General features: G+C 48.3%; 8 protein-coding genes across 8 annotated transcripts; 5 read left to right on the top strand and 3 right to left on the bottom strand.

Annotated features, from left to right (window-relative positions):
- Positions 1 to 937: 937 nt before the first annotated feature.
- On the top strand, positions 938 to 1,699 carry AO090010000220 (uncharacterized protein; the record flags this gene model as incomplete). Its single annotated transcript, XM_001827198.3, has 1 exon — positions 938 to 1,699. One exon carries the CDS (start codon positions 938 to 940, stop codon positions 1,697 to 1,699), a length of 762 nt encoding a protein of 253 aa, XP_001827250.3.
- A 1,028-nt stretch (positions 1,700 to 2,727) lies between these two features.
- Positions 2,728 to 3,911, bottom strand: AO090010000221 (opsin family protein; the record flags this gene model as incomplete). Its single annotated transcript, XM_001827199.3, has 5 exons — positions 2,728 to 2,809; positions 2,863 to 2,997; positions 3,063 to 3,550; positions 3,599 to 3,665; positions 3,745 to 3,911. 5 exons carry the CDS (start codon positions 3,909 to 3,911, stop codon positions 2,728 to 2,730), a joined length of 939 nt encoding a protein of 312 aa, XP_001827251.1.
- A 680-nt stretch (positions 3,912 to 4,591) lies between these two features.
- AO090010000222 (uncharacterized protein) lies at positions 4,592 to 6,447 on the bottom strand (the record flags this gene model as incomplete). The annotated part of the gene is made up of 2 exons (XM_001827200.1): positions 4,592 to 6,140; positions 6,206 to 6,447. 2 exons carry the CDS (start codon positions 6,445 to 6,447, stop codon positions 4,592 to 4,594), a joined length of 1,791 nt encoding a protein of 596 aa, XP_001827252.1.
- Positions 6,448 to 8,703: 2,256 nt separating this feature from the next.
- On the bottom strand, positions 8,704 to 9,719 carry AO090010000223 (40S ribosomal protein uS5; the record flags this gene model as incomplete). Its single annotated transcript, XM_001827201.3, has 3 exons — positions 8,704 to 8,961; positions 9,019 to 9,276; positions 9,456 to 9,719. 3 exons carry the CDS (start codon positions 9,717 to 9,719, stop codon positions 8,704 to 8,706), a joined length of 780 nt encoding a protein of 259 aa, XP_001827253.1.
- Positions 9,720 to 10,206: 487 nt separating this feature from the next.
- On the top strand, positions 10,207 to 10,954 carry AO090010000224 (Mpv17/PMP22 family protein; the record flags this gene model as incomplete). The annotated part of the gene is made up of 5 exons (XM_001827202.3): positions 10,207 to 10,217; positions 10,280 to 10,334; positions 10,389 to 10,494; positions 10,547 to 10,852; positions 10,911 to 10,954. 5 exons carry the CDS (start codon positions 10,207 to 10,209, stop codon positions 10,952 to 10,954), a joined length of 522 nt encoding a protein of 173 aa, XP_001827254.1.
- An 809-nt stretch (positions 10,955 to 11,763) lies between these two features.
- On the top strand, positions 11,764 to 12,634 carry AO090010000225 (eukaryotic translation initiation factor 4E; the record flags this gene model as incomplete). Its single annotated transcript, XM_001827203.3, has 3 exons — positions 11,764 to 11,967; positions 12,033 to 12,104; positions 12,167 to 12,634. 3 exons carry the CDS (start codon positions 11,764 to 11,766, stop codon positions 12,632 to 12,634), a joined length of 744 nt encoding a protein of 247 aa, XP_001827255.1.
- A 5,780-nt stretch (positions 12,635 to 18,414) lies between these two features.
- On the top strand, positions 18,415 to 19,951 carry AO090010000227 (T6SS phospholipase effector Tle1-like catalytic domain-containing protein; the record flags this gene model as incomplete). Its single annotated transcript, XM_023233760.1, has 3 exons — positions 18,415 to 18,508; positions 18,585 to 18,594; positions 18,676 to 19,951. The coding sequence occupies 3 exons, from the start codon at positions 18,415 to 18,417 to the stop codon at positions 19,949 to 19,951; spliced, it is 1,380 nt and encodes a 459-aa protein (XP_023094084.1).
- Positions 19,952 to 20,775: 824 nt separating this feature from the next.
- Positions 20,776 to 21,769, top strand: AO090010000228 (non-canonical purine NTP pyrophosphatase; the record flags this gene model as incomplete). Its single annotated transcript, XM_023233759.1, has 6 exons — positions 20,776 to 20,952; positions 21,069 to 21,142; positions 21,272 to 21,416; positions 21,482 to 21,518; positions 21,574 to 21,641; positions 21,695 to 21,769. The coding sequence occupies 6 exons, from the start codon at positions 20,776 to 20,778 to the stop codon at positions 21,767 to 21,769; spliced, it is 576 nt and encodes a 191-aa protein (XP_023094085.1).
- Between the last annotated feature and the right edge of the window lie 2,988 nt (positions 21,770 to 24,757).

The raw sequence follows: 24,757 nt of genomic DNA, 5'->3' as shown, positions 1-24,757 counted from the left end.
AATACTTGGACATTTAGTTCTTCATTTGTCGATCATAAACTACCGATGAGCATCAGACACTTCGTGAAGCACAAAACGCAGGTTCGATTACTATAGCTATATCAAAGCACAAAGGTCCTAGCACCTTCTGTCCGGATCTAGGACAATCGTCTCCTCTTTCAATAAGCAAACAATGAAGCCAGGACCTTTATTGAGGTCCTTTGTAATGGACAAACTCAATCACGCAGCTGCTTAGTGGAAGTCTGAATCTTGACAATGAGCTTGATGTTGATCATCTTTAAAAGGACACCAAAACCTCCTACGTAGTCATGGTTCTGAGAAGATGAGGAGGGAATCCAGATATAGCTTCTAGGTGCTGATACTAGAGCACAAGTGACGAGTCCGACAAGATGTGGTTGAATCCCTGGGCAATGGGAATACACTTTGAAGAGGAGCAGCAACATCGAGACAGAACATCATGGCTCTCGTCTCTGTGTTTGAACTGGCCAGCATGTCCCTCACTCTCTTCGATCAGAATGCCAGTCCTCCGCAGTAAGTCTTCTCAAACCTGATTCTTACACCAGCAAGATACCCTCCTCTCCCCAACACTTCTACCTACAAACCTTCTGCCTCCTTTTCCCTATACAGTCGTCTTACTCCCCATATATCCACAAACAACCCAACACAAAAGAATGGACACCCACCCCTCCCACTGGCACGCAACGCTCCTAGGTCACGCCTTCTGGCGCGACGCAGAAGCCTACAACAAACCCATCCACGACTCCATCGAAGCTGGTACTCTCATGCCCCCCCTCCAACACCAGAAAAAACCATATACTAACATCTTACAGAAAGAAAGAAACACATCCACAAACGCTTCCCCTTCACCCTCGGCCAAGAGCAACCAAACACCCAACCACAGACACAACCACAACCACAAACAACTCCAGACAACCCCATGCCCGACCCAAACGACAGCGAAGCGCACCGCCGTCGCCGCTTCAGCATGAGCGACGCCCTCCTGCTCAACCCCTTCCACAGCACTCATCTAAGTCGACGACGCGCACGCTCATCCATCCGCTCCGACACCTCAGACCAAACTACCCCAGAGCAAGAACCAACCGAAGCAAGACCACGCTCGAGCTCGCGGTCCCGGTCTCTGCTTCGTCTCCCACTAACCATCCTCCGTGAGCTGAGCAATACCAGAAAACGACCCGACCTCCTCCCAAACGACCAAGCCACGCCCACAAACCCCATCCTCGAGTTCCGCGGCGGCGACACCTGGGATCTCCTCGCGAGGGATAGGAAGAGTCTAGGACTGGACTTATTCTGGCCCATCGATTTCTCAGCTATAGACTCTGTCCAAACGCATAATATCACAAAAGCAACCCCATCCAAAACAGAAGCCACAGAGCAAAAACCCAAAGAAAACCCCAACAATGACACTGACGAAAAAGAACAAGAAACCGAAACCTTCCCCCTATCATCCCTAACCCCCCTCCTCCACTTCCGACACCTGCGCACACTAAAACTAACCGGCATGATGAGTTCCTACCAGAAATACATCTGGCAAGCAGCATGGCTGAACCCGCACCTGGAAGAACTGGAACTCGGCATGGCTCTCGCACCAAGTCTACGCCGAAACTATGTGACGAAATGGCCCTGTATTCGTGGTGGATGGACACTTACGAAGGAGAGGTTTAGGGAGCCGGTTTACTAGTATGTTTTTGTCTCTTCTGTATATCCCTTCCTTTTCTGCCCTTACCCCAAGACTACACTACAGACATTGAAATGAGCTACACACCCCAGTACCCCAGTCTAAAGACCCAATCCTAACAGAAAGCCCAAGTGGAACAGGAACAGGAACCCTCCACCCAGCCCTCGGAGTGGGCGAATATCTCGACAAGATAGTCATCGAGAAAGCCAAAGTAGTAGGCATGGGGATGGGAAGAACGCGCACCCGGCTCTCGATCCGTACGCTGGTGTTGAGCGGGTTCGTGGTCGATGGGGATCCGTTTCTGCAGTGGTTTGACTGTGCGCGGTTGAAGTGTGTGCGGTTTGGGGATGGGTGCGTGGATGCTGGGTTTTGGTTGGGGGATGATATGGGGGGCGTTACTGTTGTTTGGCCGGGGGAGAGTGGAGGGGAGGTTGGGAAGGGGGTTGTTGGGAGGGTTATTAAGAGGGGGGAGGTTCGGAGGATTAGGTTTGTTTGAGGATCTCTTGGTTTTATTCTGTGAGTTGCTGTGTCGTATGGTGTGGTGTGGATAGTAAAAAGTGGGTGGAGAGGTAGGGTTGTGGATCGGGGGTATGGAGAGTATGGCGATACGGAACTAGAGTGACAGTTAAACTGTTCTCATCTGTACTTAATCTAGTCTGGACTTTCAAAGCCAACTTAGATCTTCCGATCTGGAAAGTTTCTAGGTTCATTGAATATCAGGATATCCGTTCATTTATTAGTATTATTATGGCCTATCCTATCACTTTCACGCGAAGATCAACAACGCCAATTTAGTAGTAAAAGAGCGAAACCCAGATCCTGTACAACAACCCGAAGTAACAGCATGGTAACGAGCGTCATCAACTAATCCACTTTTCCATCATTCGTTCAATCTCAGAACATGCAACATAAGTATGACGTCATCTCACTGCCTCCTCCAACCATTCTCACTATTCACGAATCCCAATCTCCGCCAGTCCAGACTCCAATCCGATTCTCCTTGTATCAGAAGGCGTAATTTCATGATTGCTTTAGGCGCCCTCCTCTTCCGTGATGCGAATCGCACCCTCGTTGCCGTGTCCATGGGACCAGAAACCGTCAACCAGAAGGGTACTGTTTTGGTTAGCTTTGATGGATACTAGAATATTAGTCCTCGAAAGACTTACATTCCAGGTGCCGCATCATGTGCGAAAATAAGCCAGTAGCCGATTATACCCTGCAGGAAGATATCATGGATAGCGAAAATGATGGTCTCGGCGTCGATGCCGATTTTGAGGGCTAGAGCGCCGGCCGCGATGGCTCTATACAGATTATCAGCACCCTTCATATATTTCCTAAGAAGTAGGAAAGAAGAGAGAAAACATACACAGGGAACAAAGCCTTAATCAAAAGCGACACACCCGAAACAGTACCGAAGAATCGCTTTGTCTGGGCGTCCTTGTTCACCGCCGAGCGGCCCCCGTTCACACCAATATGGTACACAGTCGTGAGGTAGCCGATGGCGCTGATGGTGAACCAGACCCATCTGCGGGGGGTATGGCCGGCATAGGTGCCCAAGATGCCGGTGCCGAGCATGATCCAATCGGCGACGATGGCGACAAGGAGATGGGCACCCGGGAGGCCGGACAAGAGGGCAAGATTGATGAGGGCCAGGGGGTTTGTCAGGAACCAGTTGAGGTACCGCAGCCAGAGGACCTGACGGTAGATATCACGATGAGTGTTGGGGACGTGCTTGTTGTGGATCGTCAGGATGTCGTGCTTGTATGTTATACCTTCGCCGGTTGCGAGTGCGAGATAGGTGATGAAGGAGATTGTTGTGGAGATGGCAATCAGGTTGTGGATGACTCGCTTGGTCTATTCTTCTTAGTTGCATCTTGATAGTGTGTCCTTGGTCGGGCTTACCAAAGGTGCTCGGGAGGCGAGGATGTAGAAGACGATGGCGGATATAGCCATTAGCACGACGACCACCCTATGATTGTAAGATTAGTTTCTAGACAAGTAGAAACGAGGGTGTGTGTGTGTGTGTGTGTGTGTGTGTGTGTGCATACCATAGTGTCCGTTGGCTGGTCTTGGACAACTCCTGGAAAATGAGATCATGGCCAGGGACGACGGTGGGCACGGGGGCAACCGATGTCGGGGTCGTGGTGGGCACGGGCAGCGGCTTCGTCTTGAGGGTATCGAAGAAGTCGATCATCTCGGCGGGTGGATCGATCATCTTGAAAGTATATTCAAGGTTCAGTATCCGATAAGCTTAGTTAAAGTGACAGCACCCGCAATGTTGGAACTGAAATCAAGATCTCGACGGGTCAAAGAGGTTAGTGTCAGTAGGAATGAAAGATGGAGGAAAAGGGTTATAAAACAAGACTAAATATAAGAAAAAGAAAGAAAGAAAAAACACTTACGAGAGACGTTCGTCATGCTGACCTCGATTCTGTCGTCATCGACCTGCGGCCTCGAAAGCAACCAATCGCCGACTCGAATCGCAACGTCGGGCAAAAGAATGCAACCGTTTGATTTGTTTGCCACGATTGCAATCCCGTCCTTGATTCTTCGACTGTACTTTTTGCACGGCCAGCATTTAATTCAATGTCGGTTGATCTGGATCATTGTTCCCGTGCCTTGGCAGATACAGAGCCACTCAGTGAGGGGTCGATGCAGCTAGGGTTATTTATAGCGGAATGTGGCCTGACCCAGGTTGCTGTTTTTGGTAAACTTGATTTCTACGCATAGGAATGCGGAATGGAGAAGATCTAGTTCTTTACAGGATAATTCGATTGATCAACGTCGGTCTAGGCCTCAGTCTCTCTATTTGAAACATTAATACTTTGATGCGGGGTATCAGCAATTCCAAGTCTACAATGGACACCCTCCTATCACCATTACCACATATCCAACCTACAGAATCCGCCCCTTCACCTGCTGGATCTTCTTCACATTTACATCCTTCCACATCATCACCGATGCCAGCGTCACCGTATACAAGCACGTCGCCGCAATCAACATCAACCGCTGCGTCTCCGAATACGACCGGTTAATCGCATCACGCGCCGCACTACCAACTGGATACGACGCCTGAACCGTCATGTCACCATAAATATTCGCCAGGTTAGACTGCGCGTCCGCGGGGAGATACTCGGCAAGCTTCTGGGGAAAGATACCCGTCCACAGCGCAGTGGCGATGGTGGTGCCCACCGCACTGCCAATATTAATGAACATGCTTTCCATCGCCAACACGGCGGGAATGTGTTGCTGCGATGACACGGCCATGACCGTCATCTGCTCGCAGATCACTAGGGTGCCGCCGCCGAACGCAATGAAGATCTGGCACATGACGATGTACCCGATGTTGACACCCGGTTCGCGGAATTTGATCATTAAACCGACACCGAGAATGGTAATGGGGACCCCGAAGTAAAGCGCTTGCCATTTGAGGCGACCGTTATAGCGGATCAGGATGCCCATGAGTACGGCCCAGAAGCAGGAGCCTACGCTGTATATATTGGTGATATAGGTCGCTTGGGTGACGCTTTGGTTGAAGACAACAACTAGCATCGAGTAGAAGTAGGTGTCCCAGAGATACCAGGCCAGGTAAATGCTGGCGGCCATGGTGTAGGTGAAGAAGACGGTTCGGTTGAGCAACAGCGACCAGGGGATGAACGTGACTGGAGCGATGTATCTCTCGTAGACGGGAAAGGCGATGAGTAGGAGGCCGCCGATGACAATGAAGCAGATGATTAGCGGAGATTTCCACTCGTCGGGCTGCTTTGAGTACAGATTGAAAGCCAACAGGAACAGGGCAAGTCCAGTAGTAAGGAGGAGCAGACCGATAACGTCGAACTCCTTGCCGTAGTAAGCGATCGATTGCATTACCGTGCGCTGGCTGTGACGCTCGGGAACCAGACCGGCCTTCTGCGCTTTGCGCTGGTTATAGTAAAACAGGAAGAATAGAGGCGTCAACATCACGGGCGTCACGATAGCCCAGATGCCGAAGCCCCATCGCCATCCCATGGAACTCAAGATGTCTTCCGTCGCCGGACCGTATGCCCAAACTGTAGCGATGTACGGAGAACCGACAAAGCCGAGCCAGAACGCCCGGTTCTTCAGCGCCGACGTATCGGCGATGAAGATGGTCAGGGTGAAATCCACACCAGCAGACCCCACCGAGTAGAACACTTGAGCCGCACAATATGTCTGAACATTATTACACCCAGCCATCATAATGAGTCCAACGGTCATGCAGGCGATCATCAAGGCGAAACCCTGGGGACGGCCCCAAATATCAATCAGTTTAGCATAAGGAAGTTTGAACAGCCCGCCAATAAGCGTAGAAAGAATGGTGGTAGTCCCAGTTAACGAGTGTTCTTTGAAGGAGCTGGTAACATATGGAGTCAACGTGCCGATGATGCCGAACGCGAAGTTCTTAACAAAGTAGATAATCCAGATCCTAATGACAATGCCATCATCAGCTTCGAGTGTGGACGTATCACACAATGCAGCTATGACACTTACATCACGTAGGCCAAAATCAAATGCTGTTTGGACCAGACCTGAGTCATGGCCTGTGCGCTCTGTACACCATGCTGGAACTCCGGGTTGACCACATCACTCTTGTCATCATCTACTTGATCAGCACGGGAGGTGGCCGCTTCCTTAGACGCAGACTGTGGCGTAACGTTAGCTTCATCATCATTAGGTTGTTGCTTCTCGTCCACCGGTATCTCATCCGGCTTAATCGGGAGTCTGAACCTCATGATAGACTTCTCCCTGAGAGTTGACAGAAAAGAAGCCGTCAAGCGGGGCAAAAAGAATGGAACAAAACTCTGCGCAAAGAATTCATCCATCAAAGGGGGAATGATCGACTGCTAAATAACAAATTCCCCCGAGAGAAGCGCTGCCCCAACCCCAAATAGCATTCCGCCGTACTGTCGGGAATTTCCGTCTAAAATAGTGCGATTAGAGCGCTAAGCAGCAATACCCCTACCTTAGCACTCGGTCTGGTCCTTAGCATTGCTGAGTATACGCCACTCACAGTGGGCAACAGTATCGTGAAGCAGGATTCTTGCCATAGGGTCTGCCAAGCGGGGCTGTAATTGGCAGGTTTCGAAGTACCGCATTCCCTCGCGGCCCTAGCTTGCGTTAAGAGCGTATAAACGGAAGGATTGGGAACTGGGAACAATTCTGGCTGGTTGGGCTAAATGATTGGGGTCCATACAGGGTGGGCCATGGGGACAAAACCGCTCCTTATCTGATGATCTGATAAATTGAACCCACGCTGGTAGCTCGCCAGTGCGCCAATCAGAGAGCACACGGCCAGCTCCAGTCGTTGCTAAAAAACAGACCTCACAAACAGAATTTTCGTTCGTATCCAGCTCGACTGAATGAGACGATTCGCTCTGACTATTTTGTAATAGCCAATCCGAAGGAGACCTCTCAGTTGGAATTCCAAATATGGACACTATAAAGTGCGACATGAGGACCGATTCCGACCGAGCAGGCAAGAGACACCGTATGATTTTGTCGTCGGTGATGAAATCTCTGTCCGTGCTAGACTTGCCCTTAACTATTTTGCCATTATAAGCCCTAGCATCATATAGTACTCTGTAGTACTAGTAGTACTAGTAGTAAGTAAGTTGTGAGGTTGAAGCTTGGCAATGCTGTCGAATGTCGGCGACATTCCCGTTTCGGGTCTGGGTACGATACCTCATGCTAATAAACACAATTTTCTTCAAGAGTTTCGCAAAATAATACATATAATAACCCGAACCAATAATATGTAACCAAACTATAATATGCATCCCCCTATATATTTCAACAATGGCATCGTGTCTCATGATTCTTGGAGGCGCTTTTGTGGCACCGACGTCAAACAGAATCCGGGCAGTTCTTTGAATGTTTACCTAAGCCCATCCCAGGACAAGGAGAATGTCTTCGAGTTGGCTAGAAAATCCGGTAATTAGTACCGTATATACCTACTACTACTTAATATAGTACTTTTGGTGGTCATGTTTATCGCAGCCATTATTGCGCCACGTGCTGTCGACATCACCAATCACATTATGACAGTAGTCTCAGTTCAAAGGAAGCTTTCTATGGGATACCTATTTCTTATATTTCTGATATTTCGCCAAGCGATAGTTGGCTTAAGGTGCGGTGGATTTGCACTATCGCGGATAGTTTTGTCGGTTCGACGTTCTTGATATTATGTTTAGACGCGGAAGTTTCGAATACTGTTAGACTGTATTGTCCAAAAACGAAAGGGGTTAACAAAAGAAACAAGGGTGAAAAGAATACCAAGATTGACAGATTTTCCTAGTTCGTCTTCCAGTGCTCTATATTTTTCCCATTCTTCTTCGTTCTTTGGGTGCTGGCACGGATGTGTGGATAGTGCGGATATATATCATTCGTTGCAGTTACCCTTCTTATAAGCTATGCCATACACCTAACAAATGTCGTCACTCACCCAACCAATTTAATCCATTACTCGTTTGCTCTGTGTACACATTGCTTTGCTTGTTCTAGATTGTCATACTTGCTTATATAAACATTATATGAGAGATATTAAAGAGCAGTTTTCCCACTAGACCACTTATCAACATCGACCGTTGATCTAGACCAGTGCCATGACTCCACTGAGGAGAAATTCAATAAATGACATGGATCATCAAGGGTCTACTTATCAATCCTTGATGAAGAATCAGTCGACTGCCGTATCTCAGTTATCTATTTGTGGAGTAAAGCATCTACGCAAGGAACTTCCTTCCTGCTCATTTACGCAGGATATCATGACTGGCGAAAAGGAAGCTTTCATTCACTTCACGCTATTTTGTTTAAGTCGTCCCTCCCGTAATTACATCCATGGCCGTGAGTAGCGTAGCAGAGCGTGAGATAAAAAGTTCATTCCAGCTTTTCCGATCCTACAGCCAAAAAAAGTAGAAATCCCGTAGGAAAATGGTTCAAGAAAAAAAAACGATCATGCTAATTTATTTCCCCGTCACGGCACTAATAATCTAGTACTTCTTGCCCTGGCGCAGGACGTCACCGAACTCCTCAAGAGGGCTGCGGATGAGCTTAGTCTCCTTCCAGAGGTTAGGAGTAAGGAAGCCGTAGGTGTTGACGACAGCAAGGAAGGTGGCCTTGAGGGTGTTCTCGAGGGTCTTGGTGGAGCCGGAAGAGGAGGTGTAGGCATCCTGGACACCGGCAAGCTGGAGCAGACGCTTAACGGCGGGGGAGGCAACAAGGCCGGTACCACGGGGAGCGGGGATAAGCTATTCCAGGTTAGCATGCTACTTTCACTTCCGGAAATCGCGCATTTCATGACATACTCTGACGGAGACGGAACCACACTTGGCGCTCTGCTTAACGGGCAGAGAGTGAGGCTCACCAAGGTTGCTGCCCCAGTAACCACGACGGACGGGGAGAACGGCGAGCTTGGCAATGGTGATAGCGGCACGGATGGCGGTAGCGACTTCCTTGGAGGTCTTGATACCGAGACCGATGTGGCCCTCAGAGTCACCGATGATGACGACGGCCTTGAAACGGGTACGCTGACCGGCACGGGTCTGCTTCTGGACGGGCTTGATCTGTAGAGGGAAAAAAAAATGAAGCGTCAGCGGCTGCCACTTGCAATTTCCCTATTGTCCATCTAAATCGCATCCATGGTGTATCAAATTCCAATTGCGCTTCCTCCACTATGAAAACCTGCGCTTCACACGAATTCCACTGGCCCATTTTTCCTTCGGATATAAAGTTCGTTCCGTACCTTCATGACCTCATCCTTGAGCTTGGGGAGGAAGAAGTCCACAATCTGGTACTCCTTGATGGGCAGAGAGTGGAGGTAGATCTGCTCCATGCTGGTGATCTTGCCGGCCTTGACGAGACGACCGAGCTTGGTGACGGGCTGCCATTCCTTCTCCTCCTGCTTGCCGCCGCGACGACCACGACGACCACGGCCACGGCCACGGTCACCACCACGGTCACCGCGGGAACCGAATCCTCCACGTCCACGAGGAGCAGCGTCAGCCATGTTGGATATATATGGCGATTGAAAATGAACCGTACGGGGAGAGGTAACGGACGGGAGGGTGTCGTTGAGGGGTTGTCGACGTCGAGGTTGACTTTCGTCTCTCACTATCCACACACAACTGTTTGGCTCACGGAAATTTCGTGCGCTAACCGAGCCCACGGAAACCCTATACCCTAGGCGGTGAACCCGTTTGGGCAACCCGCTGACGCCCGCATCATGTGACTTCGCCCTCCCCCCATTGGGAGATTTTACTCCAATAGTCTGCGGGCGGTGGCGCTGATTGTCGCGATCCTGCTATTCTTATCGGCGGTCTGGGGGGTCATGTGTTTATTATCAAGCTATTAATTCTTTGTTGTCCTGTCCAGACTTTTCCTCAATCTTCCATCCCCCATTCTGCTGTCAACATTTTTCTTTCCTGTGAGAGCCATCGCCGTACCCAATTGAGCTTTATTCTGTTCAATTGACTCTTAGTCCTCTTGTTGGCAACATGTTTCGTTGGTATGTCTCCCCGACCACATTCTTCCCGGTTCCTGACGCTAAAACTTTATCTCTCAATCCAGGTATCAGGCAAAGTTAGCTAAGCAGCCCATTCTCACGGCCAGTGTGACCAGCGCTGTATGATTGTGTTTCCGATTTTCATCATTCGTCTTGTTTCTGACTTGCGCACAGGTGCTCTTTGGTAGCGGTGATGTGCTCGCTCAGCAGGTAGTTGATCGCAAGGGGCTTGAGAAGCATGACTTTGCCAGAACCGGTCGCATGGCTCTATACGGAGGAGGTAGGTCATTTACCATATCTTGGTGAGTTGTCTGTTTTACTCATCTCATTAGCTATCTTTGGTCCCGCTGCTACAACCTGGTTCGGCTTTCTTCAACGGAATGTGGTTCTGAAGAATAGCAAGGCAACCATCGTCGCCCGGGTTGCCGCAGACCAGTGCTTATTTACTCCTACCCATCTTACCTGCTTCTTGACCTCCATGGCTATCATGGAAGGGTCGGACCCTATTGAGAAATGGCGTAACAGCTTCCTTCCCAGCTACAAGGCCAACTTGACCATCTGGCCTCTTGTTCAGGGTGTTAACTTCTCCATCGTGCCACTGGAATATCGTGTGCTTGTTGTAAACCTGGTCAGCTTGGGTATGTGCCACTTATTTTCAGTGAAGGTTTTGTATAGCACTGACATTGCTACTTTTAGGTTGGAATTGCCTTCTCAGCATGATCAATAGCGGCGATAAATAAGCGAATCCCTTCTTTCCAACTGTTTGGAGACCTTACGTTTAGAGATACCCATTGATTGTATAGCTGATACACCGAAGACTTTTTTTTCCGAATTTTTCCGGGGTCATAGAGGTCTTTCTTGACTTTCCATTATCTTTCAGGATTTTGCTTTCCTTTTGTTCCAAAATTTGGGGCGCAACATCTAGAACATTTCGGGTAAAAAGTAGAGCGTGCTGGATTAGAGCGGATCGTATGGTGACCGTTATTGTTGCTATTCTTGCGGGTACATAGATTTCAAGGGTTATAATTAGAAACTACTTTTCTTGTTCCTCTCAGATTCAATGGATCGGTTTGTCCTCAATCCGCATTGACTTATTGATCAGATCGATTATTAGGGCTGGGGTTTTGGGGAGAGCCGCATCAGCCTATAAGAGGCCTAGAAAGGAACCGTGGCCCAAACGGGTAAAGTTGCACTGTCGTCAAGCTGCCGCATCTCCAAACGCTTCAAAACTTCATATCGTCCCTTCCACAGGTTCACCTACACCCCTTTTAGAAGACGATAGACACCGTGGTTCTGCCCGGAGCAGACGATTTAATCTTAAATTCAAAGGATCGCCGCGCACGAATCGCTTTCGATACTGCCCCAGTTTATCCGGGTTGCTCTTTCCTGTCGGCTTTTCCCACCTTAAACACAAAATTTGCCTTCACCCACCGAGACTTTTCCCTCACCCCTCCGACGACGTCCTCGGCACTCTGATCACCGCAACGTCACTCGTATAATTTTCGCTTGACTTTAATCTCTCTATAATCTCGATTATTTCACATCCACCATGGCCGCTGTTGCTGAAAACGGTCCCGTACCGGTGAACGACGAGAACACCGCGCCCACCGTTGCCGCCCCCGAGCAGAAGGAGGAGACCGAGAAGACAAATGGCGACAACATCACAGTGTTCCACGACCCTGAGAACTTCAACGTGAAGCATCCTCTCATGCACGAGTGGACCCTGTGGTTCACCAAGCCTCCTAGCGGCAAGGTACGCAGTCTGACCCGCCAGTGGCCTGAAGACCACCGACGCTAACGGTTTTGTTCGACTCACAGGGCGATAACTGGAACGACCTGTTGAAGGAAGTTGTCACATTTAACTCGGTTGAGGAATTCTGGGGAATCTACGTATGCCACACTCCTGTTATCATTCAATTTGGTGGTGGCTGACCCTTGTTACTTACCATCAGAACAACATCACGCCGACCTCTGAGTTGGGCCTCAAAGCAGACTACCATCTTTTCAAAAAGGGTATCCGGCCTGAGTGGGAAGACCCTCAGAACAAGCACGGCGGCAAGTGGTCGTATTCGTTCAAAGACAAGCGTTCTGTACCTATCGACGATCTGTGGCTGCACGCCCAACTGGCAGCCATTGGTGAGACTCTCGAAAATGATGGCGACAGCGAGGTTATGGGAGTCGTTGTGAATGTGCGTAAGGGTTTCTACCGTGTCGGTCTGTGGACACGGACTGTGGGCAAGAGCATTCCGGGAGACAAGAGTTCCCGCACACCTGCTCAGGGCAAGGACGTTCTCGAATCCATCGGCCGCCGGTTCAAGGAAGTCTTGCGTCTGAACGAGGCGGACGTTGTGGAGTTCTCTGGACACACAGACAGTGCACACAGCGGTAGCACGAGGGCGAAGGCCAAGTACACTGTTTGAAGCGTTTACGACATGGGGCGCTTCTCATTTACCATCTATCCCCGATGAATGCCGCTTCTCTTGTTACGAGACGTTAGAAGAATCTATGATCATGGCCAATAACGACGGGTTATCATGAAGGAAAGGATACTGGCTGGGGGCCCCGCTCTCGCTTAGGACTCTACAGTGATGATTGATCGTAGACGTCGGCGGCATGTATCTGCTCCGTACGTATGACGAAGTTTATACCATTTGCTATTCGACTACTGTCTTCATTTTCTTATGGCTGGACAAGGGGAACCTCTGATAGGAAAACAGAAAAAAAGTGTTTCATACTGCTTCTTCATGCTCTATGCCTGTTCTCTTGATTATGCTTTGTTGTTCCTTAGTCCGTCTTGATGCGAGTCTTCTCTATAGATACCGTGCATTAGCAATGGAAAATACCTTTTGACTTAAAGCTTCTTTTACTCCTTCTCTTTCTACCTGGCCTTGTGATACTTATAATTTACTCTAAATTTTAATTTATGTATTTTTTCTGGGATATGCCATCCTTGCGTAGTGCTGTGAATGGAATTTCCCCGAAAGGGCAACCAGTATACTATTCACTGTTGCCCTCAGGCTCTTCCACCACACAATCGCGTCAACAGGCCGTCACAGTTGTGAATGAAGGTGGCTGCCTGCCGCCCCCCTTCTGTTTCTTCTTTCCTCTCCCTGTCTCTTTTTTCTTCCTTCTTCAACCTCCTCATCACAGCCTTAACACCACTATCACCCCCCATCTTCTTCCTTTCTCCCACAGCCTAAACAGCATCGACTAGATCATTACAACCGACTAGATTGCCGATCAACGACACATCCGTCCACTTTACTCAGTGCGCTGAACTGGAAGTGCGAAGATCAGCCATCCGGTTGGGTGTCGAGCCCGACTTCGTGTAGGGTCTGGACGTTGCTGCGTGGCTGTTCCTACTTCTTCGCACCTTCATTTCCTCTCCTCTTCTCTGCACCCTAGAGGGCTTCCGTTAAGCATGGATTCCTTCAGGCTGCAGACTGTTGGAATTCCTCTGCTGGCGAAAGAAGCTGTACGTGACACTCTTCCTTCTCCGCGTTGGTCTTGCTGACTGTGTTTATTAGCCACTCCCCCTTTCCTCGCTCTCTACGCTCCACTACACCTACACCTCCCTCATCTCTGCATCGTGTAGCTTTTCATTGTATGAATCCGCTCCGGAGCCGCTGGCCGTTGGGATTCTGCGATGTACAAGCTGTAAGTGATACTCCTCTTTCTCAAGACTATTCTAACTGACCACACTTGATAGACCCCCTTTCCTCGCTCTCTTCTCACCGTCGACTAACATTTAGCTTTCCCGGGTTTCGGTGGTTGGGTGGCTGGGCGGGCCTGGGATAGCTCACATTGGCCTTCGGCCTTGGTTCGGTTGGATGTGTAGGCTGGGCGGGCCTGGAGTACTAACCTCGCAGCACTAACATCTAGCTCTCCGGGGCCCCGTGGTTGGGTGGTTGGGTCGGGCCTGGGACATCCTTATTTCAATCAAAATATTGTGATTAAAATGGCCTCCTTATCCTTTTCTATCTCCATCTTATGTTAACCAGAGAGTGTTATCTCGAGGTTCATCTACTTCTGCGACTGTCTTGGCCTTGGTGGGTAGGTTGGGAAGGGCCTGGAGTAATAACCTCACAGCACTAACCTTTAGCTCTCCGGGGCCCCATGGTTGGGTGGTTGGGCGGGCCTGGGATAATGTTTGCTCACATTAGCCTCCAGGTTTGGTTGGGTAGGTTGGGCGGGCCTGGAGTATTAGCCTCACAGCAACTAACCTTCTAGCTTTCCGGGGCCCCGTGGCTGGGTGGTTGGGTCGGGCCTGGGACATCTTCTTTTTGGAGTAAATCTGGTCAGTGAGATTCCCTTGCACCATCTACTGCGTTTCACTTACACTGACGATGGTTACCGATATGGCTCTAAGTCGCTTGTATCCCGTTCGCTGGTTATTCGTTTCGGGTTTGAAATGATAGAACATACTTGTGTCTTTATATCTTGCCTGGTTGATTGTGGAATGTGAAGGATGGTGAGGTGGGTGCAAGACGATATGTAATTATACCAATGTAAACCCTGATGCTTCGATCGGTTCTTCTTGTAAACCTTGGCTATAAATTAGCAGCTTAAGAGTAAATAGAAGATACGTTAGCATATGAGCTTCTCGGACATCTGAGTAATTTAAGCTGATTATGGTATAATGAGAAACGGCTGCCCTTATAAAACTATTGAAGTTCCAGCGCACAGTGTATATAAGAAGAAATCATCTCACCAACAACTGTACCAGATGTATCTCGACCATGGTCGCTAAATGACCTAGTTTCTCGTAACATCACGTTAACCATGGTACAAACGATGTTAACTCGTCGGAAAATTGGAATGTTGTGTTGTACCGACATGAAGAAAGAGCTTGTAAGAATTGACCGACAATAGATGGTAAGGTCTCCCTGAATCCTAACCCTCAAGTATCCCGTATAGATTAAGCTCACACTTCATCTTCAATAAAACCTTGACCACCAGAGTCATCCAACACACCTTCAAGAGTCGCTAAGCACTGGAAATAATCTACGTAGCCATCTTATTGCATGATTAAAGTGGGACAAGGATATCGAACTATATAAAGAAAGTATAAGTCATGGCACCCTGTATTGCAAGATCATATCCCATACGTATGTTCCTCCATGTATATCTCCCAAGACCGATCACAACCCTTTTGTCGTACCTTTTGCCATTCGAAGATTATCATATTAGAGAAATTTTACTATATCATGAACGATGAGGATAGGCACTTGATGAGGGAAAGGGTTGAGTTGGATGATCATAGGTTTATCGGCGATTTGTTCTTCAAGTGGAAGGATTGGGTGCTGAGGGCTTGGTGGATTCTTGGTCTTGGGTGTGGGTTTTAATTGGCTTTTGAAGGGAGGTCATCTGGTAGAAGTGAGCGTTTAGGAGGAGTTGTGTTAAAATGATGAGGTTGCTTTTCGTGGACGGTTCAACTTGGGAAGTCGAATATATAGGGAAACATGCCCTTGATTCTAGTGAAGAATTCCGTGCGGAAAGGACATAAGACGCACAGATGAGAAGGAAGCACGTACTATCAGGTGTCATAAAATGTCAAAGATGTGTGTTCGAATATACTGTTGTTTGATGGTGTCGCAAAGGATGTGGTAAGGAGTCTCGAGCGGGATGATACCAACAAAACATTTCAAGTCACCTTTCTTGAAATAATAAGCTTATCACTGTACGAGGTAAGACGATATTGATATAGAAGACACATTCATATGCTCAGTAATCTTCAAAAAGGACAATAAAGGTGGTTTCTCTAGTATTTGGCAATTGAGAAGGGGTATCAGCGCCGTACTTAGTGTCCTTGGGCGTCCTCTACACGGCAGATACGAGAGGCCATGGTATGTGGGAAAGCAGTTCTACTAAGAGTCAACCTCTACAGAGCTAAGTTAGTTTTTTAACCAATCAATCAATCAAAGTTCTGTTAATCTGCTAGAGCCTAACTATTGAAACAATTCTTATTATCATACAAGAACCTGTTCCTTCTAACTTCTTCTCTCTTCCTCTGAGCGCTTTTATGGCTCCTCAGACTCCTGGCCATTAGTTAGCCATGGTGAGCGACCCTGACCTCAGAAGAGAACGATAAACACCTTGCCGCTATTAAGAATAATCATGTGCCCGCCGCTCAATCTCTCCTCAAGTGCGGAGAGTCTCCAGATGGGTACAACCGAGCTCTCTGAGAGGACAGCAGCCATTATTTCATGCAAGGACACCTACAGACATTAATCTTTTTATCTAAATCACGTTCACCCCTGGCCGAGCGAATTCAACGAGAGAGAGCTCCATGATGCTGCTAAATACAACACACGAGTCCTCTACTATATTCGCACTCAATGGAAGCTTCAAGGCTAAGACTCAAATAGATCTAGCTTTTCAAGGGATGACTGCGCTTTGCTATATTACCAAGGGGGAGCAGTTGGATAATATAAAGCTGCTGACCTTAGAGGAACTGCGAACGCTTCAGGGCTCCATCAGATCACCCCTCTGCATTATGCACTGGACAGTTGAGATCTGAACGCCGTTTCTGTGTTGGTGATGTCTAAATGAGTCAGGAGCTGACGTGAATGTAGCCAGATGGGCAGGAAAATTGCCGTTTTGGTACACAGCGGACATGAAAAATGGCCAAGGTCTTTTATCCGTTCTGAGAGCTGGATCGAATGTGTACTAGCGAGATGGACGCGATGAAACGCTCTTGCATAGAGTCTCGTGGGGCTGTGACCTTTCCATGGTAAGGACTCTTGTAGCTGAAGGTGCAGATATCGACGCCAGAGGTAATACGAGTCCTTCAGTTTTGCACCGCGCAGCCGAAGCAGGCAAGGTCGACATTGTAATGTAGATATTGAGAAATACGACCTTGGTATCAATGATGTGAGCAGCTACAGTAGGATCCCGTTGATATTCGCTGCATCGAAGGATCGGGTTTCGATGGCGAGGTTCCTGGTTGAGAACGATGCGAGTGTATCGGCTTCTTCTTCGTCAGGAATACTGTAATGCACCTTGCAGCAGTATATCACAATATAGAGGACGATTAGCTCAGTGAGGATGAACGAACCACAAATGATATCTTCCTGATTGAGTATTTGCTTCAAGAGGAAAGCCAATATCATGGCGTCGGCAGATGACGCAGCCATGAATTGAATCTATGATGAGGGCAAAAAGATATTAGAATGGGTATCTGCGAACAATGATCAAGATTCTGAGGCGGGTTCAGCGCTTCCTAAATTGTGCAGTTGCATGCGCTAGTATTTCAAAGACCAGGTTCCACTGGCTGCTGGTGCGCCGATCAAACTGAGATGGAAACACGGCTTTCCATCGCCGCAACAGCCATCGCCCATGGCGCGGTTTCTGAGTGAAAAGGGCGCTGAGTTTCGAATCAAAGATAGAATGGCGATAATCTAAGTGATTTACTGGCTGCCTCGAGTAGTCATGGATGGTTGGTATGGAGAATAACAGGACGGGTAGATCCGTTGAAGAAATCAACACCGTCAGTGGGTTTCAATGGCATGGGCCATAGACGATCTAAGTCATGTAATAGTATGACAATCCTAATACCTACTCTTCGGTAATAATGATATTATATTGCGGTGATTTTATAGAATCCTAAGATAACGCCTGATTCAATACGTGTAATTGACTGCAATTGAAACGTTATAATACGGTGTAATTTGAGAGGTTTGACCCATGTTGGAAGTCGATGTTTTCAGTCTCGTGATGTCACTGTACCAAACAAAGTTCTATACTATACTATGCACGCCGCTGTCACAACTTTCTTTGAACCTATTGAGGTGTCATTAAACCAACCAAATGTGACGCTTGGTCTTTGGCGAACCACTGCATATGATAATCAAGTGATGCGAAAAGTCTGATGGGGACTTTTTGACTTGGAAAAAGGAGGGATGTGCATGGTGGAGATGGCTGATCCCTCGTGTCCCTACATGCTCAGCAGTTTCAAGCGCTGGTTGGACGGATATTCAGCTAGCCTACGAACTGTGGGGCGTTGATCGAACCCTCAGCTCAATAATGATCGACATTATCACACCTAGAAAGGGGCGGAGAACGCGAGCTTTGACGCGAGCCCACAGAGGGTCAATTAGCTCACGAAGGCGCAAACTGAAACCTTATAAGGGACGGACTCATCTCACCCCAAGTATGTTTTTGCATAGCCTTTAAAAGCCCATAGTGTTACGCGTTGACCATGTCCTGCCCCGAGCATAGAAAACGTGCGGAGCGTGTCATCGTTCTATGTTTCGATGGCACGTCCAATACCTTCCAAGCAGATGGCACCGAAAGTAATATTTTAAAGATTTTCCGCATGCTTAAGCGAGATGATGACAACTTATGAATGTCTCCCCCCTTCCTGTGCAGGTGTACGGGTGTACTAACATTGAGTGCAGACTGCTACTATCAGCGTACCACACCCCATTCTGTCGCCCTTGTAAATATGTGCTAACCCCAGAATAGCGGGTGTTGGAACCGAGATCTCTCCGACTTCTCTCAGCAGCAACCCTTTGCGACGCCGCAGTAAGCTTTTCAGCAGCAAGCTTGTTGACTCGGCCTTGGCTGTCTCCTTCGACCAGCATGTCCTTGGGGGATATAGATTCCTCATGCGACATTACCGCGCCGGATCCCAGATCTATATTTTCGGCTTTTCCCGAGGAGCATACACAGCTCGCTTTCTGAATGAGATGCTGGACCACGCTGGGCTGCTGTCCGCTGACAACGAAGAGATGATCCCCTTCATCTGGGAGGCATTTTCGTCCTACAAATTGACGGTTGGAGCTAAAAATCAACTCGAACAGGAGGAAAGCAAGAAAACATCGCAATTCCTCAAGGCCTGCAGAGAAACAGTTTGTCGCGAAGTAGATCGGGTTCATTTCCTGGGTTTATTCGATACTGTCAATAGCACTGCCGAGTTTCAGGTCAATGCGGAGGTGAAGCCGGATTCGGAGATCATCAGACATGCATTGAGTATCGACGAACGCAGGGTCAAGTTCTACCCGGTCCTCATAGAACCCAAAAAGGAGTACCATTACAGGGTTCATCGACGCCTGTGGCCCTGGAGTTATAGAGGCTCAACAACATGTGGCCAGGGAGGCGGCGATTCAGGTAAGCAAGATATTCAGGAAGTGTGGTTCCCCGGTGGCCATTCAGATGTGGGTGGAGGTTGGGACTTTGATAAAGAGGAAGATTGGAGGCTGTCTCATGGGCCACTGGTTTGGATGGTGCATGAAGCTCAGCGCGCTGGGCTTCATTTTGACAAAGAAAAACTCGATATGCTCGTGAGTAGCGAGAGGCAAGAGAAAGTTGATTCTGTGGACAAAAAGAGCGAAAAACCGGCTCGGGACAGCCCCGAGGATCTTGTCAAGTCTCTTCACCTTTCGAGCACAAAAGGCGTACTGCATGATAGTCTTAAAACGGGCGAGGGAACTCGCTTTTGGTATCTGATGGAGCATATACCGTTCCGGCGCATGGTGCTACAGCTCGATGGCTCGTGGAAACCCACTCGGTGGCCACTACACCGGGGGAGGAGCAGAGACATTCCAAAATATGCGCAGATCCACGTCTCTGCAATTGAGCGGATGAAAGCCGACACAACCTACCGACCAATGAATGTTATTCTCGAGGGTCCTGCAGTTCGGAAGGGTGAAGCCTCCGCCCAGTTTGAGATCGGGGAGTGGAAAGTCTGTTGTCATAAGGGCGATCGCGTGCGAGAGGCGTATGTTCGGGAATAGTTTTGTGTATAAGTATCTTGGAAGAGGTGTCTCTTTTGAAATATTGGTTTGCACAAAAGTGATATTGCTTTGCTATGAGGGGACGATCAAGGATGCAGATAATGAGAATAGCTAATTGAAACCATGGTCAGCCATATCTATTACGCCTTGCCTTCTCCTGTCAATGCTCGCTATTTCAGGCAGTATCAGACCAACATTCCCCTTTTCTGGATTCCTTGCCGGGTCAGTTAGTACCGGCTTCTTAAGCTCATAGAAAGTTGACACATTGGATTTCGATCCTTTCTGGCGTAAACATTCACATTGGAAAAAGTATACACCGTAGGTTATGGGTGGTGTTAGTACTAGGGATCCCATGCCGTGGTCACCTTTTCCAGTCTCAACTTGGTTCCCACTGCCTGCACCAACTTTCAAAGATGGCCTAAGGCATCCGTCTGTTACTCCGATCTCGCGATGCGAAGAACCCTGCTGTGAGTCACAGCCTCAACCGGAATACGGACAGGAACTACCGCGTTCGGTATTGACTCGGCATTGTCGGAAACACCTTATTTTAAGCGATCCACGCACCTTAACACTACAATCACGTCTCCTTGACCACATTATAAACCAACCAAATTAACTTCACGTTCCAAGCCAAAACTATACAACCTGAAATAGACCAGCGTAACTGAAAACAATCACCATCTAAAACCCAACCCTTATCATTTCCCAAAATCACAACTAAAGAACCAAATCACATGACCAGAATCTACCATCAATTAATCTAGATTAGATTGGAGCAGTGATCCACTCATAGACCCTCAAATCAACACGACCTCACAGCCCACATGACCGACTCCGACAACCCCCTGATCCTCGTGACAGGGAACAAAAACAAAGTCCTAGAAGTAAAAGCCATCCTGGGGCCCACCGCCACGCTCGAAGTCCTGGATATCAATCTCCCCGAGATCCAGGGTAGTGTGGAAGAGATTACGCGTGAGAAATGTCGCGCGGCAGCTGAGACTGTAAGATAATGGACCACTACTTTTACTGAATGTCTAGAGTACCGGGCTCTCGGTCTGGAAAGGGGATTGAGTAGGTATTTTCAGTGATAGTGTTAATTTGTGTCTGTGGAATGTAGATAGGAGGGCCTGTGTTGGTTGAAGATTCGGCGCTTGAGATGCGCGCGTTGGGTGGTTTGCCTGGGGCTTATGTGTATGTATTTTTTTCCCTTGTTTCTGTCTTGGCTCGCCATTGTGCTTTGAGTTGTAGATATCTTGACTTTTGATCGCATGTGTCTATACGGAGAGAATTAGGAACTAACCACACCTGAATATAATAAAGAAAAGCATTCGTGGAAACAATAGGCAACGAGGGCCTTAACCGAATCCTCTCAGCCTTCGACGATAAATCCGCCGAAGCAGTATGTACGTTCGGATATTCCCAAGGACCAGGACATGAGCCTCTTCTATTCCAGGGTCGATTGCAAGTACGTTACATTATTCAACGTTAAATATAATAGTCAATGTTGGCATCTAATTTCGATTGATCAAGGGACGCATCGTTCCAGCTAGGGGCGTTTCATCTTTCGGTAAGGGCTAATTCTCTATTAAGTGATATTTTGGGGTTGATTCTGATACCGGTAGGTTGGGAGCCGATTTTTGAAGTCGAAGGGGAGGGAGTGACGTTGGCGGAGATGGAGGTTGGGAAGAAGGTAGGTCTTTTTGTTTCTGATGATACTTGTGGTATAATGTGCTGACCAGGTAGAATGGACTTTCGCATCGCTTTAAGGCGTTGGTGAAGTTTAGAGAATGGTTTTTGGGCGCTAGGAGGCCTGTTTAGGGGCGTTTGGGTGTTATATAGATGGTTGGGTCTTTAGAATTGATATAGAATCTACTGAATAGAGTTATCTACATTATGCAGGTCGATATATGTTTCAGTACATGGATAGGTCGCCCATCAATGTGGCTTTTTGGACGAGTAGGGGCACGTCGATGTGTTAGTATGCTGTAGTAGAAGTCTTATTCGGCCGATATATTCATATTCCCCGGGTGAACAAGACTACTCCAACATACTGGAAACGTAATTGGGGGTTTGAAATTGACCAAACCCCATAGAGAGTATTACTCCAAGTCCAGGTCCGCGAATGTGACATTATATTGGTTTAAAATGATGCAATTTCCAGCTGTCGCAGTCCGACGATTCCGTTATCTCTGAATTATGAGAACAACCGGATGTGTAGCAGAACTCCGGACAGCATTTACTAAACCTAATTTATCTACTGGCCAACGAGACTGCTGTCCTACTCCGATCCGTGGAGTGGTGGACCCCAGCATGACTCAATGGAGTTAATAAAAGCTGTCTGTAACTGGATAATTTTGACATGGGCGTCGAAGTCCAGTAAGCTTGATAAAGTTGTTGCGCTTTAAGAGAGCATTTTGCTAACCTAATGGGTAATCATCGGAATAAGAAAGCCATTTAGGGTACAATTATTCCGTATATGCATGTGGTATACTCCGTATGCAGGTCTCTTAAGCCTAGAGTATATACAAATGCCGACAACCCAATCAAACCAGTGTAGTTATAGTTCGCTAGGATTATTTGACCCTAGAGGGTCCTCAAATTGCACACCCCAGAGGAGTATAGTAGCAGTTATTCCGAAGCCATAAGCCGCCATGGACCAGTCGTATTGGACACGAGACCTATATCAACGCCATCATCCTTTGGCGCCAGCCGCATGGTCGAAACTCAGTTCTCTTCAACGTCTCGATAGGCTACCAAGCTCGTCATTTAACGCCAAGTTCCCCCCGCCCAGTCATTATCTCCAGCCAAGAAAGTCAAGAACGCCCAGATAGGGCTAACGGCATCACAAGCTCGCCATTGCGTCGCTCAATTTCCCATGAGGGGAAGCGAACTCTTGGTTTAACCTAACGGCAGGAAAAGATAAAAAGGAGGATCACCCCCCCCCCCCCCCCCCCCCCCCCAATCCAGGAAATAGATTTCCAGCGTTGCGACCGATCACGTCAGACTGTATCAAACGAGGCACGGGAATATTCCGGCTAAAGGAGATCGCCGCACTCGCCAGTCGACAGAGCCAACATGGCTATAGGGATGCATGGGAACGGATACGCCCTCAGCCGGAGACGAGCCTGGACAAAGCAGCGAGGTCCCTGAATGGTTGTTGTGTAGGTAAGGCCACTAAACTCCAAGATGTTAGCCCCGGTGACGAATTGGGTGGGAGTGATTTGGAGAAATGCGAGAGCGAAGTCGGAAGGCGCGGCCTGGGCGATAAGGCGTCAAGGCTCGAGTACTTAATCTCATCGGCCGCTATCCTCCGATCTAGCTTGGAGGCTGACTTGTCTCTGCTGACCTTTTTCAATTTATTTCCCCCCTCATTTTCTTTTATTATCTTCCTTGATGAAGGAAGAGATATTATTGGAATTAATAATGGTGTTTTGATCGTGTTCTGACTGGATTTCATGACACAGATATGCTTTCCACCACTAACCACCGTCTATTTGTCTTTGACCCTCAGACGATGCCAAACCAACACCAAGCGAAATGAACTCGCCCTGGCGGTTTGACCCGTCCGGACTCCCGATGGAACTCCGTCTGTTGTCCTTCCATTATCGTGACCACCACCCCAGATGCCCTACTACCACTAGTCGACGGCTAGCTACCCCAGCCAGGATAAGGATATGAAATACGGGCTCAACTCCGACTTAGAATCAGGATATTACTCAATGATAGTTGGATGATTGGTCAAGTGCCATGCGCGACCTGCATGCCTGATGGGTCGATCGATCAAGGATAGGGTTCCCCTCCGCCTTTCTGGGGTAGCATCGCATTGCTACGGAGCACGACTTACGACATGAGCAATAAACTTCGTGAACTGGGGAAAATTATTTACCGCATAGTATCTCGGCGTCCATGTGTCGCACCGACAATGGTTATCACTTCCCGTCTGGGTACTTCGAAGACCTTCAAATGGGTCCACCACCGGACATCACGCGGGGTGAACCGCCGACAATGGAATGATTTGGAGTCGCTGATAAGTCCGAACACCTGGTCTGTCGTGCTTATCTGCCAATCTGAACGGCAAATCGACTCTTGTTTACTCCCCAGTATGGATTTATGTTACCTAACAAAATTTCCGAATGCGGGTATACCGGTGGCGTTCGACGGTTGTTAATTGAAGGCGCTTCGTCAAACTAGACTAGGGGGCGCGTGCCGCAACCGAGGGAGGAGCTGATCAAAGACATTTTGTTGACCGAAGAATGGCGACATTGTTCGCCCCCAGTGTGGGTGCTGATAAGGAAAAAAACCCCTACATCCTGCATTTTTGTGTGCGATCACGAAAGGGGGCAAAAAAGACAAAATTCAGAATTTCCTTTGCTGAATCGAGAACATGACACGACCAAGGCGAACAAGATTTTTTTATTTTTTTTACTGTTTACTTTTTGATTTTTTCTTTTTTACTCTTACCATGAAAAGAAAATTTTCGACAGGGCGGCAAACTCCGACTGGTTAGTTGAATCTTGTGCCGGGCTTCGAGAATGCGCCACGGAGCCAATCACAAGGGTTTCCGGCAACCTGGACGGATGCTTAACCGTTCTTGTCATCTCTTGTCATATCTTTGCATCTCTCGTTTGGGGTTACATCCGAGGGCACGCTAACCCTTCCCCATCATGCCCTCCATTGGTTTCTCGCCGTAATTTTGCCGGCGATGGAGCCTCCCAGCTTTTGTTTGATCACAGAGGTCGCTTCGAATGATAAGACCGGTCCCGCATCGGATCCCAGACCAGGCTTTCCCACTAGGAACGGGAATAT

The sequence above is a fragment of the Aspergillus oryzae genome, chromosome 8, assembly GCF_000184455.2.
Source record: "Aspergillus oryzae RIB40 DNA, chromosome 8".
NCBI classification, from domain to species: Eukaryota; Fungi; Ascomycota; class Eurotiomycetes; order Eurotiales; family Aspergillaceae; genus Aspergillus; species Aspergillus oryzae.
This window is presented reverse-complemented; position numbering and strand designations above follow the sequence as displayed.